At 33.9% G+C, this 19,138-nt stretch overlaps 1 protein-coding gene and 1 pseudogene across 1 annotated transcript; one reads left to right on the forward strand and one right to left on the reverse strand.

The window, feature by feature from the left end:
* Positions 1 to 41: 41 nt before the first annotated feature.
* LOC143047814 (uncharacterized protein CXorf65 homolog) lies at positions 42 to 18,599 on the forward strand. The gene is made up of 6 exons (XM_076221092.1): positions 42 to 185; positions 10,809 to 10,895; positions 11,948 to 12,067; positions 13,132 to 13,206; positions 17,519 to 17,563; positions 18,326 to 18,599. The coding sequence occupies exons 1-6, from the start codon at positions 161 to 163 to the stop codon at positions 18,448 to 18,450; spliced, it is 477 nt and encodes a 158-aa protein (XP_076077207.1). The 5' UTR covers positions 42 to 160; the 3' UTR covers positions 18,451 to 18,599.
* Positions 2,720 to 6,749, reverse strand: LOC143047809 (uncharacterized; annotated as a pseudogene).
* Positions 18,600 to 19,138: the final 539 nt, after the last annotated feature.

The following is a 19,138-nucleotide window of genomic DNA, read 5'->3' on the forward strand; positions in this document are numbered from 1 at the left end:
AGTCAAGAATCTAACTCCCGAAATCTCTCAGTTAGTGGAAACGAAGTCTCCGTAAACTAAGTAGTTTTTCTTGAGGGAAAAAGATCAAAAGTATATCGTGAACTTATACGATATCGTTACGTCATGATGACGTCATTTTATTAGCAAAGAGGCACCAGAAATGTATATCACAGTTGAGTATGGTGGTGAGTCAAAAGTTCTTTTTTTAACGGCACAACACCGGCACTGAGAATATTTAAGAAATAATTCATGGGGGCTTGAATATATCGTGATTTTACCACGGGTTGGCCCTTTATGACAAACATTTTACCCTGAGCGATAGCGAGGGGTAAAATATCGGCATAAAGGGACAACCCGTGGTAAAATCTAGATATATTCAAGCCCCCATGAATTATTTCGATTCTAATAGGACATATACGGCAATTCTTTTGGATCGAAGCGCTACAGGTGGAGGACAATATTTGCCGTTCCCGTAAATAAACGCACTATTAAATTGGCGTAAAAGAACGGAGTAAACTGAATTAGTGACATGCTTAAACTATTTTCGATAACGTACTTAGATAGTTTTTGATGAATTTAAATGATAATGTACTTAAATGTATTATATGTATAAAAATAATTGGCTTACACCAGATTTTATCATCGTTTGTTTACGTTTTCTTGTTGTGATGATTTTAGGTTTCACTAGCGTGTATTTTCCCGTAAACTGCTTATATTCTTACGTCATCTTTCTATGACGTCGGGTACCTTATTCATGAAAAAGCATATATGACGTGGGAGAACAATCGGAACAGCTCTGGCAATATATTCATATTTTACCACGGGTGTGTACTCAAAGCGTTTGAAGGACGTCATGTTAGAATTGTATATATATACTGACCGACTTTACTTGAAAATGCATCACTAGATTGTTCTTTACAATTCCAAGCTCCAAATATGCAATTTTTCTTAAACAACTTTATGAACATAAATTTCATTCATACACCTTAGATCACCTTATATCGCTACTCCCGGCTGACCCGGCCGCTTGAACTTTTGACGCATACAGCATACAACAACCACTTTTCTATTGTGGCGTCATATATTTTGTTTTATGATGTCAAAATTAATTTTACGGGAACCTGTTGGATATCCAGTAATGGCGGAAAAATAGCGATAAGGTGTAATGCTTCATTGTCGAAAACAGAAACCAGTTTTAAATGTTGAATTGATTACGTATTTTTCTGCTATCACTACAATCGAATTCCTGTGCTATAGCCTAATTGTGCTTATTGCAATAAACGTCTTTATTTTATCTATCTTTTGTTGTCTTATTATATTTTGTACCAGTCTACTGAGATAGGCCAATAACAACAGATTTTAACCGGATTTTTGTGACAAAAATGTCGGTTATTGATTTGGGGATGTAGGGCGGGCGGGCGGCAATCAAATGTTGTCCGTGCATTAACTCATGAACCGTTCAACCAAAGCTTTTAAAATTTTAATATGTTATTACTGACAACTATACGAAGGTCAAGTTCAATAATGGCGATTTTGACTTAGTTATGGTTCTTGAAAGATTGAAAAATGGTCTAGGTTTCCAGTCGTGTCCGTGCATTTACGCATGAACTGTTCTACCAAAGCTTCCCAAATTTTAATATGTTGTTACTGATGACAGAATGGAGGTCAAGTTCAATAATGACGATTTTGACTTTTACCGTTCAGGAGTTATGGTTCTTGGAAGATTGAAAAATTGGAGTTTCCAGTCGTGCCTGTGCATTTATGCATGAACTGTTCTACCAAAGCTTCCAAAATTTTAATATGCTGTTACTGATGACAAAATGGAGGTCAAGTTCAATAATGACGATTTTGACTTTTACCGTTCAGGAGTTATGGTTCTTGAAAGATTAAAAAATGGTGTTTCCCGTCGTGTCCGTGCATTTTCTAATGAACCATTTAACCAAAGCTTTTGAAATTTTAATATGTTGTTACTGATGACAAAATAGAGGCCAAGTTCAATAATGACGATTTTGACTTTTACCGTTCAGGAGTTATGGTTCTTGAAAGATCGTAAAATGGCGTTTCCATTCACGTTGTTGCATTTACTCATGAACCTTTCAATCTAAGCTTTTCAAATTTTAATATGTTGATACTGATGACAAAATGGAGGTCAAATTTGATTTTGACGATTTTCACTTTCACCATTCATCAGTAATGGTTCTTGTGATATTGCCAGGACACAAATAAATGTTAATAAATCTGGTTTGCTGTCGTTGTGACAGCCTCTTGTTACAATTTTTTCTCATGTTGTGATTTTATAACCACTGTTAAGGGATGTTAAGCGCTCACAAACACGTCGCAACCAACATACTCCAGGTGAAATATTTTAAAACAAAGTCAATAAAACCTAACAAAATAAAATGCTCGACGTTTATATCACCCAACGGAACGAATGGAAAGCAACTGTCACATTCCTGACTTAGTACAGGTATTTTCCAAAGAAAAACATGATTGATTTTATAGCTTATACAACTTAACTATGGCAATTGTTTATAGATTCGTGATATTGACACCATTGTTTATCCCCACCGCATTTTGAATGTGCTAGTCCCAGTATTAGGAGCCTGCTATTCAATACACCTTATCGCTAATCCCGGCTGACCCGGCCGATTGAACTTTTGACGTCAACAACAATCACTTTTCCATTATCCTCGAGGCCCAAAACATAACAAATAGATAATAAGGTTTTGGCAGTATTTGGCCACAGCTTTATCTTGAATAAAATATAACATATATGATATATAATATGTATTTAAATTGGCAATCTTGCTCTGAAATATATTTATCAATGTCTGTATTTAATATATATGTAAATTATAATGTGGCTACCGCAAATTATGGCAAACCACTAATATAAATATATTTAAGTAATATGTCTGGTACGAGAAGTTGACTGATGAGCCCTGGTAATCAGAGGCTATCATTACTGTTCACTGAATATATGAATGTTAAATCCAGCGCAGCGAAATGTGCCAAATGTGCTCTGCCAATGTCCACTTTAACATCTACATTGTGTTCTCTAGTTGTCTCCTACTCTCCCATCTCAGTACCATTAGCAGAATTAAGCTGAAATATAAACTTAAAAGCAGTATCTGGTTTCTTACTTCCATTCAGAACAAATACACATGTAACACAAAATTAATTTACATTGGGAGGGTGGTGGGTTTTTTAAGAAGATTATTTTCTCGTCCAATTTTCGTCTGCTGCAATCTTGCCGACGTATTTCGAAAAGACCAAAGCGAGGTTGCGATCAAACTAATAAACACAAATGTTAAATACCCAACAGTGAACCACCACCTGCCCAAATTAAAATCTTCGAGTTTGTACCCAATGGATAACGGGCTTTAAAATTGTAGATTTTAAATCCTTTTATCCTCGAGGCCCAAAACATAACAAATAGATAATAAGGTTTTGGCAGTATTTGGCCACAGCTTTATCTTGAATAAAATATAACATATATGATATATAATATGTATTTAAATTGGCAATCTTGCTCTGAAATATATTTATCAATGTCTGTATTTAATATATATGTAAATTATAATGTGGCTACCGCAAATTATGGCAAACCACTAATATAAATATATTTAAGTAATATGTCTGGTACGAGAAGTTGACTGATGAGCCCTGGTAATCAGAGGCTATCATTACTGTTCACTGAATATATGAATGTTAAATCCAGCGCAGCGAAATGTGCCAAATTGTCCGATAAGATCAGGGTAACAACTTGATCTGATTGGACAACCGCCACTGAAAAGAGGGGGTGTAGCTGCGCGGAGCTGTGCCAAATACAATTTAATATATTAACTTTCAAGTTACTTCCTAGTAACTTACTTGAAACGTCAGATATAAAATGTTAACATAATAGTTGTATCTATTTACAGTCGGGGAAGGTTAAATTAATGCCAAGATTCCTGATGATCATTTCTAATCCTCCCTGGAGGGTATTCAAAAAAATGTTATTTCCCAAAGACGTCAAATGCACTCCATCTTTCATTAAGAATAATTCATTAGCCTTTATATCAGGGTAACGGAGGTAACAACCATCTGTTTTGGTTAAAAATGATGCTATAGAGGTATTAACCCTCATTCTACATTTTTCCATGGCATTAATATTGTCAGAGTAACGCCAACTTGATCTCGGAATAATTTGAGACCAGACAAAAACTGTGTCCACCATCAGTTGACGCATCCAACTGAACTGTTTCCTTATTAGTTCACAAAGAGTTTTTGAACTTTTTTCCCCTATATCATTGCCTCCAATATGTAAAACTAATATAGTTGGCGGATCTTCATATTTTAACATGGTTCTTATTTGTTGTTTCATGTCCAGCACTTTACCTCCACATTTTCCCTGCCACCAAATATTTACTCCCATCCTCTGCAGCCCCAAGTTTACCCCTCCCGGTCTTCCTCTGGCTTCCCCAAAGGCATGCTTAATAATCGAGGATCCAACGATCCAAACTGTAGCATGTCCTGCAATTCTTAGAAAGCAATTATTACTTGCTTATATTGATGCAGGACATACCATTTATTTACATAATACAATATTATTTAAATGCCAGCTCAAGACTGCATTACAAAATAAGCAAATATAGAAACATATTTACACAAATAAATGTACATATATGATGTTCAGGCATTTAAATCCTAATGTAACGCAAAAAGGCCTGTGACTTCCAACGTCCCATTTCTTTAATTTGTTCATCAGAAATACCTTCTAATGCACATGTAGTTGCCATGCCAATTCTAAAGGAATGGGACTTAAATCCATTGTTTTCTATACCAATTACTGACAGAGACCTTTTTAATAATGCTGAAAACTGGTATCTTGTAAGGGGGGATCCATCAAAATGACAAAATAAAGGTCCCAGATAAGGTGGGCGAACTTTAATAAAATTAGCCATTATTTGTACTGGACATACATTTTTGTTTTTCTGCTTAGAAATAACGATTGTTGTTCCAGAACCAAACTGATCAGTTTTAGATGACGTCAATAAAACCTCTAATCCTGCATCACAAAGCTTTATATTTTCAAATTTTACAGTATGCATCTGCTTATTTTTACAATCAACTGTTATTTCACCTACTCTCATAAAACCATGAAAGGCTAGCGAAAATGAAGCCATAAACAGTTTTGTCTCATACCCGTTTTTGCAAATCACCGCCAGTGACCTCAATAATTTTTCCAATATATCTCTCGTTATGGGTAATCTAGTGTCCTTTTGATTTGGGCCCCCCAACCTTTTTATTCCTTCAATCAATTTTCTGACAACAAATTTCTGTGTATTGTCTTCTAAATTGTTGATTTTATTAAAGTAACTTAAGCCTGAAATATAGCCAGATACTGTTGAGTGGGACAATTTCTTTCTAAACATATAAACAATGAAAGATGTCAAGTCATCAAGCGGAATAGGCCAGACATCAGAAAAACCATGATTTTCTCTGAATTTAACAAATATGTCCATGCTATGCAAATATGCTTTCTGTGTACTGGGTGCTAATGAATTTATAAGTAAATGATTCATTTCAGTTCTGAAATCATCGACAGGAATTCTTGTGGGATTGCTGCTGGAGAACTGTCTGCATTCGGGACCAAGTCCATAAAACGTTGTTCCTGAAATCGAGAAAGAGCATCTGCGATTGCATTATGCTCACCCTCAATATGTTGTGCCCTAAATTGTATGTTATTGTTCATAGTGAGAAAAACTAGTTGTCTTATCAATATCATAACTCTCTTTGATTTTGATGTTCTTTTGTTCACAATGCTTACTAATGCCTGATTATCTATTCTCAACAGAATCTTTTTATTTCTAAATGAACGACCCCATATCATGAACGACAGCACGATGGGAATAAGCTCCAAACATGTTATATCCAATAAAATGCTAGTATCAGCCCAACTACTTGGCCACTGGTATTGTACCCAGTGACCTTGAAAATAAGCTCCACAACCTAATAAAACATTACCTGCACTATCAGTGAATAATTCCAGACTTTCATTAGTCGACCAAAATCTATCAGGAAAATAACACTGACCATTGAATTGATCTAGAAAATTTAGCCAAAACTCTAGCATCTGCTTTGACCTCTGAATTCAATCTGACAGTATAATAAGGCTTTCCATTCTTAACTGAAGCTATCAAATCGTAAAAACGACGAATAAAAGCACGGGCTGATATAATAGCCCTTGAACAAAATGCCATTAAACCAGTAATTGATTCAAGTTCCTTCAGTGCCATTTTCTTTTTCGACAAGACCTGATCAAGCATAAATTTAAGTTTATCCAGTTTTTCAGGGGGGATTCTAACCAACATAAGTACTGTGTCAATTTCAAGGCCTAAAAATGTGATACATGTGGTAGGACCTACTGTTTTATTCTCTGCTAGTGGAACACCTAGCTGCCTACATACTTCATTAAAAGTGTCCATCAAAATGGTACAATTATCCGTTGAACTTTCACCAGCAAAGAAAAAGTCATCCAAATAGTGGTCTAAAGTCTCAATGCCAGCTTTCAATGCAACTGTTTTATGCAAAAAAGTGGCAAATTTTTCAAAGAGGGCACATGATATAGAACAGCCTTCAGGCAGACATTTATTAATATAATATTTCCCATCAAAGAAAATTCCCAGAAGGTCAAAATCAGCTGGGTGAACCAATAAAATTCTAAAGGCCTGACTAATGTCCATTTTGCGCAAAGCACGTTATTTCCTAATTCAGAGATCATCCCAACCACTTTATCAAAAGAAGAATACTTTACTTTACAAATTTTTGGATCAATGAAATCATTCACACTCCAGTTTAGAGGATATGACAAGTGAGTTATAAGACGCCATCCACCGTCATTTTTTGAAACTACCCCAATAGGAGATATTCTTAAAGTTGAAATTGGTATTTTTGAAAAGGGGCCCAACATTCTACCAAGATGCACTTCTTTTTGTAATTTAAATTCGTTTCAGTTTTGTGAACTTCTGCCGAAATGAGATTGCTTGCAAAACTCGAGATCCTTGGACCAGTATAGTTTAATCTAAACCCCTCTATAAATCCCAATAATAACATTGCTGCATCAGTTTTGTTTTCATAATTTGACAGTAATTCTCTTAAAGATTTAATTTTGACTGGGGTTTTGCCTTTGTCCCATAAATGCTCCAGGAGAACGGAATCTTGTGTTATTTTGCATTTGCCTAGGTGCAAAGGGTTGAAAATTAGATGCTGTTTTTTGTGGTGCTTGAGGCCGGGCTGATCTGAATCTCTGAACAATCCCAGGTGACTGAGGATTATTAGAGTTAGTCACTTTGCTATTAGTGCAATATATAACCGGATGTACCCCACTGCATTTTAAACAAGCATGTTTGTATGTGCAATATTGTTGGGTGCACGTCCCATTATAATTATATGCATAGCATTTAAGAAAATTGTTTGTTGGTTTTTGTGCAATATTGAACTCTGGCCCATTAATTGGACCTGCTGGTTGCATATACAATAACCATAGCTCAGTGTCTATGACAGACCAGGATCCAGCAGGCTCCTGTGATCTACGTAGTCTAAACTGTTCATCATACAATTTCCATCCTAAACCTGCATAGCGTTTAGCCCCTAACCTGACAGTTTGCATATACTTCAACAGTTCTTGGAACTGAGATGTATGTATAGTACAATAAATACTGATATATATTAAAAAGGCATCCGTCCATATACCTATTGTGTTAATTCTTGTATCCTGTTGCTTAGGTTGTAATATAATCTGTCCCTGATTAAATGTAAGTGTTTGATTCACTCCTGTTATGTTTTGTGAATTATTTAACAAACTGCCCATATCTACATATTCCCCATTTATTACTTTTTGTTTGACATTTTGCGATACGTTTCGCGCTATGTCATCTGACGCCTTAACCGTTTCAATGGGTAAGGCATAACCTGTGTTAATTAGGGGTTGGTGTAATGTTGTATTACCTGGAGCAGGGTAAATTGTTTCTGCTGGCAGTGTTGCTGGGATCATTATTGGACTGTGTGGTAGTACATTAGTTGTCACTGTGTTTGAGCCGAGCTGTACAGGTGGTGTTCCACTTGTTCTAGGTAATCTATCTGCAATATTAGCAGTCGCCTCTTCCTGTTGCTGTTTCGACTTCTTTGCAGCAGCCGCTGCGCCTCCATTATTTGCCCTGCTTGTCGGCACCCTTTTTCTGCCGGACCTCCTATACATGATCTGAAACTTAAAGTGTATGTGTTATCTTCATTCAAATACATGTGCTTTACCTTATATATATATATATAATATTAAAAGTGAATATCCAAAAACATACGTATTTCACAAATCTCTCTCCGATTATATGCCTATAGTTTGCTATTTCGTGTTATTCTCAGGATATATAAACTAAGAATCAATTACTACTTACTAAAATGATTGTTTTGCCATTTGTGCAAATCCGAAACATACGAGTTTATCAAAGCCGGTTCCGGTTTTTATGCCCACCGTTAACCGGAAGTTTGTCATTACAAGTTTGTCAATAAATAGAGTCGAAACACAACTTTTGCTCATTTGTCCTGTATTTAGATGAACTAAGTTATCGACTGCATCAATTTATATGCTGACAATAAGCTATTTCAAAATTTCATTGTGAAAATATTTGGTTGATTTGAAAACCCCTTATATCACTAAAGTACGGCAATAACAGTTATAAATTCCTTCACATTTTCAAATTGCATAAAAATATAATGTCTAACACAATCTTGGTTTGATTTATTTTTGGCTGTGACCGTTTACTTAAATTCGACATTCATTTGCACATTAAATTTTTGTATGTTTTTAAATGTCGTTTTTAACTAAAATTTCAAGACATCGGGATTAAATCGATATCAATCCGTCTTTATCGTATATCAAAATAAACTTATAGCCCTTTATCAAACCTATTTCAGGTGTTATTTCAACTTTTTTAAGAAGATTATTTTCTCGTCCAATTTTCGTCTGCTGCAATCTTGCCGACGTATTTCGAAAAGACCAAAGCGAGGTTGCGATCAAACTAATAAACACAAATGTTAAATACCCAACAGTGAACCACCACCTGCCCAAATTAAAATCTTCGAGTTTGTACCCAATGGATAACGGGCTTTAAAATTGTAGATTTTAAATCCTTTTGTGGCGTCAGATATTTTGTTTTATGACGTCAAAATTTTACGGGAACCTGTTTAAAATCCAGTAATGGCGGACAAATAGCGATAAGGTGTATGGTTCTCGTTGGTTATATTATTTGTTTGTTTTTTCGTTGAATTAGGTCGTTATTTTTCTTGTTTTGATTTTTTAATATTTTGGTTTGTCATGTAGGGACTTTTTATACATTAGACTACAATTTGGGGTTTCTTATCCGCCGAATGCCGTATTGTGTCCGATTGATGCTTACATAGACGTCATCTTTTCACCTGGATTATGGTGGATAATTTGTATACGACCGCAAAAAAAATTTTTTTTGGGTCGTACATTGGTATCACGTCGTCGTCAGCGTCGTCCGAAGACGGATGGTTTCCGGATAATAACTTTATTACATGTATAAGTAAATAGAAATCAATAAAATTTGAAAATAAGGTTTATAACCACTAAAGGAAGGTGGGGATTGATTTTGGGGGTGTTGGTTCTAAAAGTTTAGGATAAGGGGCCCAAAAAGGGTCAAAATAAGTATTTTTCTAGTTTTGAGACAATAACTTGTGTGTAAGTGTATGGATCTTTCTGAAATTGTTCCACAAGGTTCCATTTAAAAAAAAGAAGGTTGATTTTGGGGGTTATTGCCCAAACTGTTTAGGAATAAGGGGCAAAAACAATACTTTTCTAATACTTTGTATATATTGTTTATTTCTTGATCAATTTCAATGGGATTTTATTCTTGAATTCTTAGGGTTCTTAAATATGCTGTGTCTAACCGTGTATTAAGTTTTTGGAATCTGGTCCCCGTTTTTAAATTGGTCCAAAGGGTCCAAAATTAAACTTTGTTTGATTTCATCAAAAATTGAACTATTGAGGTACTTTGATATTCCGAATCTAACCGTTTATTTAGATTTTAATTTTAGGTCCCGTTTTGAAATTGGTCTACATTATGGTCCAAAGGGTCCAAAATAAAACTTAGTTTGATTTCAACAAAAAATGGATGTATGGGGTTCTTTGGTATGCTAAATCTAACCATGTTTTTAGATTTTTTATTTTTGGGTCCTGTTATCAAATTGGTCCACATTGAGGTCAAAAGGGTCCAAAATTAAACTTCGTTTGATTTCATAAAAAATTGAATTCTTGAATCAATCCATGGCCATGTAATTAGATTTTGGATATTGGACCATAATAGGTAAATTTATTTTTTTTAAGTTTATTAGACCACATTTATTATGTGTCAGAAACCTATGCTGTGTCAACTATTTAATCACAATCCTAATTCAGAGCTGTATCAAGCTTGAATGTTGTGTCCATACTTGCTCCAACTGTTTAGGGTTCGACCTCTGCGGTCGTATAAAGTTGTGCCCTGCGGAGCATCTGGTTCTCATTTGAAACCATATCTCATCTGCTTATTTGTATATGTTTTTGTATCTGGCTTGTAGACAAGTCTATATGAATCTAGGATGAAAAAATATGATGAGAACAATAATAGTTTTAGTACTTTAATGTCTAATGTAGGCTCAGACCAGTATTGGGCAAAAGTGGTCTCATGTACAGAAAACGGGTCATCTGATTCAATAGAAAATTGGATTTACAAAAACTGGCGGTGTAATTTTTTATATCTTTTTTGCAGACAACCAAAGTCTTATTGTTAATCCTGATTGCCCAACGAAGATCTTTACAGAATATATACATAAGAAGTGTAATCTTCCAAAAGACAGTAAGTACAATTCCTAGTGCCAGTGTTTATTTCGTTCGCATTCTATTTCTATAAAATGTCAAAATGGCAACGAGCAACCATCAATTTGATAAACTTGCATTAACTTTTTGTTAAAAAGATGGGATTCTATTAAATTTATAACTAACTTAAAACTGTTCAAAACGAATTATAGCCCTGTCTATTGGTTAGGGACCACATATTTTGACACTTAGATATGCAGTTTGATTGTTCATATGTGATTTTGTGTGTGTGTGTGTCTTTGATTGCAGGAGTCGATTCGGAACTTGCCATTACACTCTGTGTTGTTTCAGAAATACCTTCATTGTGCACTGTGATATCATAATCTTGCTCAGTACTACATTTCTCAAATTTATATAAAACTGGATATCGAATGAATATTTTTTTTTTAATTTATCTATTTCATTTCCTTCCTATGATCTGCCTAATATAAATTTATATAATAATTCTCATTTTTATTTGAAGGTGGTATCAAGTTGTCACACATAAACAAAAAAATAAACTTTTATTGTCATGGTACTTTCTGGTATTGTTTATTTTATAATTTAGTAGCACAGCAATCCTTTTAATTGAATTTACAAAATTGCACTAAACAAATCATAAGTTCAAGTTTTAAATAAACCATATTGAAATGGCAATGTTTCTAAGATTCTTTGTGGTTTCGAGGTACATGTCGACTCGACTGCGGAATATTGTGGGTTCAAACCCAACCGGATCAAACTAAAGATTTTTTAGAATTATTATGTGCTGCTTCTCCGCTAACATAACTTGATAAGAATTTGACATTAAGGGAAAGAACAAAAGACTGATAGTCACGGAATAAGAATAATGTGCCCGGTAACGGGTTATAGTAACATGTCTTTCTGCGGACTGTTAAACATCCAGCTTAGCATGTGGATTTAGCTCTAATTACAAAGCAGGGTTAATGGTCTTGTTCAGACACAATATGCATTTAGTTTATCGCTGGACTTTAAGCAGCCAACATCAACAGTCACATTTTAATCGAAGGCATTCTGTGTAATTTGATTTTTCAGCAATGATAGACTTGACAGACGAAAATGCCACACAGTTTGATTTGTTCGCCAAAGATCCATTCGAGAGTGCCTTTCTGTTGTTTCAAGTGAGGCACACGTATCTGGTTTGCACTGTTGAATGTAAGTAAAGAAAGAATTACAAAAGAGGCTATTATTATTGGACCATGTTATGATCATTTTATCTACTTTCCGTTGAGCTTTATATATTTCCTCCCTTTATATCCCAATTCTTAAGGCGTAAAATGCATTGACATTTATTAGGTTATAGTTAATAGTAAGTTAATATTATATGCATGTAACTTTTGTCAACTGTTGGTGACTTTATATGCTTATACTGACCTGTGCTATATTTTTGTATTTATTCGTGACCTTTTCATGATATATCAGTTATATATATATATATATATATATATATATATATATATATATAACTCGTCTAAACATCGTGTCGGCAACATATATTGGTGTATATATATATATATATATATATAACTCGTCTAAACATCAACCCAACAATGTTAGATCTGTAAATTTGCTTTCACAAATATTTTGTTCTTCCCTCGCCGGGATTCGAACCCATGCTACTGAGATATCTTGACACCAAATCACCTGCACTGCAGTCGTCCCGCTAGACTACACGACCACCTGGGCTTCACAAAAATAAAGCTTTCGGTGGCCGTGTGTTACCTTTCATCGTCAGTTTTAATCTAGCGGCATACTACAGTACATGATATATAAGGCATGGAGATGTTATTGTTATAGATCAGCTCAATTATCTATAGTAAAGGATCCTACAAATTAATACAAGATACAGTCACAGAAAATAATTATATTAATAAAGTACGTCTGAGTGACAGTGACAACTCTACAACAGATTTATCCATCGGATCACCAGCAATGATGATGATACATTGCTGTGTACATTATGTATATACAACTCGTCTAAACATCAACCCAACAATGTTAGATCTGTAAATTTGCTTTCGCAAATTTTTTGTTCTTCCCTTGCCGGGATTCGAACCCATGCTACTGAGATATCGTGACACCAAATCGCCTGCACTGTAGCCGTCCCGCTAGACCACACGATCACCTGGGCTTCACAATAATAACGCTTTCGGTATATATACTTAATGTATCAGTTATATCTTCATAATTTCTGTTATATATAACATTGTTTTAAACAGTATATGACGACAAATCCTTAAAAAAGATAACACCAATTTTAAACGACTGGGAGAAGAAGTATCCATCTTTAGAACGTAAGTATGGGTAAAAGAACTAAATGTATGGAATGGGCTTTGCTAATTGTTAAAGCCCGTACGGTGACCTATAGTTGTTAATTTCTGTGTCATTTTGGTCTCTTGTGGACAGTTGTCTCATTGGCAATCATACCACATCTTCTTTTTTTTTTTTTTTTTAAAAACACCACTTTAGCCGTAGTTTATTTACGTTTTGTCATATGTGGGCTTTTCAAGTATATTAGCTTGCTATACGGTTTTGTTTTTCTCATTGTTGAGCGCCTTACGGTGACATAAAATTGTTCACATCCATATTTAGTATGTGGTAGATAATTGTTTCGTTGGTAATCATACTACCATGATCACCTTATTTTATAACTCAGTCAAATTAAAAAAAAGAACAATTAAAAGATCAAGAAACAATCTAGAATCTTATGTTTGACATAAAACTCACAAATAAACCAACTCTAAATGTCGTCTTTGCGTTTCTAAATTAGACTAATTCTGAATAAGTTCAACGGGAATTACAAATGTGTAGTCTACATTGAGTCAATTATGTTAACAATGCGGTACAGTTTTGTCGGCATAACTCCATCAACGATTTATTTTAGGTAGAATGTTTTTATTTTGCTAAATGATTATGCACACACTAAATAATGCACGTTCTTTTAAACAAATATGAAGCTTAGAAATGGAAAAATATTAAATACTAAACTCGTTCAAAGGGTATCTACACGTCTCAATCTTCAAAATCGCTTATCTAAAAATACGACCATCGCTAATATTTTTAACAATAAAAATCGTGGTTACCCTTCTATCGATAAGTGTCATGCCAAAAAATTACTTACATGTCCCCGTCTTTCCACCAACAATACGGTAAGGTCCACATTTAAAATGGTCGCACATTTTCTTTAAAATTTGAAACTGATATAACTTGAAAAACAAACAGTCTTATTTATTTACTCACATGAAACAAACCGGGATGCGGTATTCAGTACGTAGGTGAAACTGGACGATATTTATCTAAACGCACTCAAGAACATCTGTATCGTTTTAAAAGACCCAATAAATTCAAAAGTATCATTTATCAACACCTTAAGAAGCACAATCATCCTATTAAATATTTAACAGTTCAACCTTTGGAAGTAGTAAATAAGCAGCCTGGTGAATCTCATTCAAAGTTTGTACGATCACGGAAAATAATTGAATTAAATTGGATTAAAAAATTACAGACAGTCTACCCTCTCGGTCTTTATGATAATGTCATGGGAATTGGCAATATATCAAGAACCGATTCTGTTAACATTTTGGATATTGTTTCTAAAACTGTTCGAAAAAAACCGTTCTAAAATCGCAATCAAAGAAAATGTCGGACCAAGCATACCAATATTTCGGACCTAATTTCTATTTCAAAAAACAACGGTAGACATTATCTGTTAACAAAGCTCTGTTCATTACCGATTAATAAGTTAAATAAAATTTAAGAGGATTGCAACACAATTTCATATAGCAGTCCTAAGTATGAAATCGTTCAAATTATAATGGCATATTGTTATTCTAAACTGTTTCCTAAAATTGATTGTCCTGAAGATCATAAAAAACATTTTATTAAAATAAAGTATGTCAATAAAGGTTTTGATTTTGTAAATATTGCTGGTACCATTCTGTTAAAGAACAAATTCCTGAATATTTTGAAAATACTGAGCTCCCTCTTATTTGTTATATTTACAAGAAATCTACCCGGAAATATGTGTTTAATTATAGCCAATTGTGTAAAGATGTTAATATCAGTGAAAATACACCTACTTCATGTAATTGCAGTAATTCCGATTATATTTATGGACCCATTTCCCATGTTATAACAGGAGATCTTAACATCGTTCAAGACAGAGAGTTAAAGTCATTCCTCAGTAAAGGACCTAAATATCGTCCCCCGTCAATTATTAATTGGAATGAGTGTCGTGAAATCATCAACGACTCACTCCGTACTTACTGTTTGAAAAGGATAAAACGGGAAAAAGCTGACAAAAAATCTTTGGACTTTTTTTTAATTCAGAAATGAACATAGTTGATATACGTGTTCAACATTTTAAAGGACATTTTACTCTTAACAATAACCACAATAAACCTATTTCTCGTATCAAACATAAACTAAAAGAACTAGCCAAGGAATTTGTTTTTGTCCCGGCCGATAAAGCTGCTAACAATATCATTATTGTTTGACGTAAATTTTACATTGAGGTTCTACAAAAAGAAATCACCAATTCACCAACATTCCAACTGACTCCATTTTCAGAAAACGACATCTGTAACAAACATAAACTTTTAGCTACCGCTTTACAAGCAGAACCAAAAACAATGAAAGTCCCAACTATGTATTGGCTTAAAAATATAGATTTATTTCGTCTTCAAGCCATTGTTCCACTACTAAATTATCTTTTCTTCTTACCAGTGCACTTGGTACAATCAAAAACCTGATTATATATTGTTCAAATAAGGCCTTCGAAAATAGTGGAATTAATAACTTTTGGAGTGTCAAAAACTCGTTGGAAGTACTTGATAAATTGCATGCTTATATTGGTGATTTTGAATCTGTTCAAAGTTTTGATTTTTCTACCCTATATACCACATTGCCTCACAATCTCATTAAGACAAAATTCACACACCTAATTAAATGGACTTTAAAAAGTTAGAATGTGAATATAATTATATGTTCAAACTCTTTTAGGTCATTTTTTAGTAGCAATAAACAAAAAAAACTATGTCAATTGGACATGCTTTGATACTATATCTGCCCTTGAATTTTTACTAGATAACATTTTTGTTCGCTTTGGAGATTCCGTATATCGTCAAGTTATCGGAATTCCAATGTGGACTAACTGTGCACCACTTATTGCGGACCTGTTTTTGTATCGCTATGAGTTACAATTTATGACAAAAATCAGCAAAGACCCATCGAAACAACTGATACACAAATTTAATACTACTTTTAGATATTTGGATGATATTTTGGCTCTCAATAATGACGACTTCAGTATGTATATTAAAGAAATTTATCCTGTTGAACTTACTTTAAATAAAGCTAATACTAACAATGACCACTGCCCTTTCCTCGACTTTGATATATATATATCATTAACGGAAAGCTTAATACTAAAATTTATGATAAAAGAGATGATTTCTCATTTCCTATCGTTAATTATCCATTTTTAGATGGTGACGTTCCCTTGTCACCATCTTACGGTGTTTATATATCTTAACTTGTACGATTCGCTCGTGTATGTAACAATGTTTTAGATTTTGACGAGAGAAATTTTTGTATTACTGAAAAATTATTACACCAGGGTTTTCGATATCACAAACTTGTCAAAACATTTAATAAATTTTATCATCGGTATAAGGACATCATTCGGAAATATAGCTCAGCATGCAAATTTCTTATACGTTCAGGTATTTCACATCCAATTTTTTATGGAAATATTCTTTGTAAAGCACAAAATGTCAGTATTCACCTCAGAAGCTAACAAAACCTTTAAATAGACTTATTAGGAAGGGATATAGTTACGATACTGTTGTCAGGTCATTAAAGATTGCATATTTTGGCGTTAATATTGATTCACTTATAGGGTCTTTGCATCGGAACTAAACACATTTATTATTAATAAACCAGTTGTTGGCATGACACGGGTTCTTCTCATATATGTTATGATGGTATGATACTAAACCCCTCACGGGAAGGATTGTGCCTGATATTCATATGATGAAGACATAATTTTTCAATCAGTTTAATTAAAGTCTGGAGCTGGCATGTCAGTTAACTGCTAGTAGTCTGATGTTATTTATGTATTATTGTCATTTTGTTTTATTTTCTTTGGGTTACATCTTCTGACATCAGACTCGGACTTCTCTTGAACTGAATTTTAATGTGCGTATTGTTATGCGTTTACTTTTCTGCATTAGCTAGAGGTATAGGGGGAGGGTTGAGATCTCACAAACTTGTTTAACCCCGCCGCATTTTTGCGCTTGTCCCAAGTCAGGAGCCTCTGGCCTTTGTTAGTCTTGTATTATTTTAACTTTTAGTTTCTTGTGTACAATTAGTATGGCGTTCATTATCACTGAACTAGTATATATTTGTTTAGGGGCCAGCTGAGGACGCCTCCGGGTGCGGGAATTTCTCGTTGCATTGAAGACCTGTTGGCGACCTTCTGCTGTTGTCTGCTCTATGGTCGTTGTCTCTTTGGCACATTCCCCATTTCCATTCTCAATTTTACCTTTGTCTACTTTGATTTAATTGTGTATATGACCACGGTCTCATTTCTCCCCTTTATTTTAGGAAAACTGAGACACAGAGACAAAAAAGCAAAGCAAGCAGAGGAGGGTATTTATCAATATAACATTTTTTCTTGCATACGTTTACTATTCTTCCGCTGTAATTATAAACTTCAGTATTCGAGTAACTCGTCAATAGAATTAAAATTGAATAAGAAATAAATGAACCTCTTAGATATCTTCATTGTTGTCAAATTGAACAATGATTTCTATGTGAAAGACATGTTACCTTCATCAGGTTCAACAACATGAACAATCCAAGACACATTTTTAATACTATTAATACCATGATACATACGGTGACTCTTTCAAAAAAGGAGAGGCGAAAGATACCAGAGGGACAGCCAAACATATAGATCGAAAATAAACTGACAAAGTCATGGCTTAAAATTAAAAAAAAAGACAAACAGACACTGTCCCATATAAATGATCACAACATAACCACATGATTTCCTATTACAATAAAGGATTAATTAAATTTTTACAGAGCTTTCCTTTTTTATCAGCTTTTCTGTTCAATTTTTGAATAAGTAGTGGATTTCAAATATTTTTTTCGGAAACATTAGTTACTAATAATTTCATAGTACAAAAGTGAGATGTTAAACTACCTGACAAGCTACAAAACCAATTAAAACAAACAGAAAAGTCAAAACTGAAGTAGTTGGAACCTAAGTTACTAATAATGACATTATACAGAAGTGAGAAACTAAATTGTATGTAAATGGACTACTTTAAAACACTGTTGTTGGAGTATGTGATATTTAGTTGTTTATTTACACAGTTAAAGAACTCGAAGATCTATTTTTTTTAGAACAAGTAAGACTTGGTAGTGGCGGAAGAAGACAAAGTATGATACGACCTATTTCTTCAAAGAAGTCAGCAGTTAGTGGCAAGAAAAGTGTTAATGCTGGCAAGAAGAAGAAAGAAAAGAAATAAAAACAAAAATTATTCTGACTAGAAGAAGTAACATGCATGTCACTTATTAATTATATTATATTGTGTTGTTTAAATGAAACTGTTACCGAAAGTTATATTAATTGTTAGGATTTTTTTTACATGAAATAAAAAACATATATGACATTGAATGAAGTTGAATGGTTGGCCATCGAAACAAAATCTGATACAAAATATTATATGAGATATTTGGATGATATATTGGCTTTTAATAATGACGACTTCAGTTTATACACAAAAGAAATTTATTCTGTCGAACTTACTTTAGATAAAGCTAAATTATAATACTAACAATGAATACTGCTGTTAGCTGGATCTTAATATCTATATGTTAAATGGGAAGCAAATTTACGATTAAAGAGGTGATTTTTCATTTCCTTTTGTTAATTTTGCAATTTTAGATAGTGACGTTTCCTTTTCACCTTCATATGGTACCTGTATTTCTCAAATTATTGGTCAATTTATCCCTTTCTGCACCCATTGTATATAAAAAAATCAACGTGTGGTTCTTTTGATCTCAGTTCTTCATTGGTGAAAATCCGATTATGATGTTGAATTTACATGTTTTCCTCTGAATTTCCTATTGTGACGGCATGAAAACAGGCGACCATGCCTGATGACGTCAAATAGAAAGAGCACATTTTTTTTGCAGACCAGTCGCAAAGAAGGA

The sequence above is a fragment of the Mytilus galloprovincialis genome, chromosome 10, assembly GCF_965363235.1.
Source record: "Mytilus galloprovincialis chromosome 10, xbMytGall1.hap1.1, whole genome shotgun sequence".
NCBI classification, from domain to species: domain Eukaryota; kingdom Metazoa; phylum Mollusca; class Bivalvia; order Mytilida; family Mytilidae; genus Mytilus; species Mytilus galloprovincialis.

Excerpts from the sequence above, each read along its gene's own strand:
- LOC143047814 (XM_076221092.1), top strand. The coding sequence starts at position 161 with ATGTATATCACAGTTGAGTATGGTG. Across the intron at positions 186-10,808 it reads TATCACAGTTGAGTATGGTG|ACAACCAAAGTCTTATTGTT; the intron begins GTGAGTCAAAAG and ends TCTTTTTTGCAG. Across the intron at positions 12,068-13,131 it reads TCTGGTTTGCACTGTTGAAT|TATATGACGACAAATCCTTA; the intron begins GTAAGTAAAGAA and ends TGTTTTAAACAG.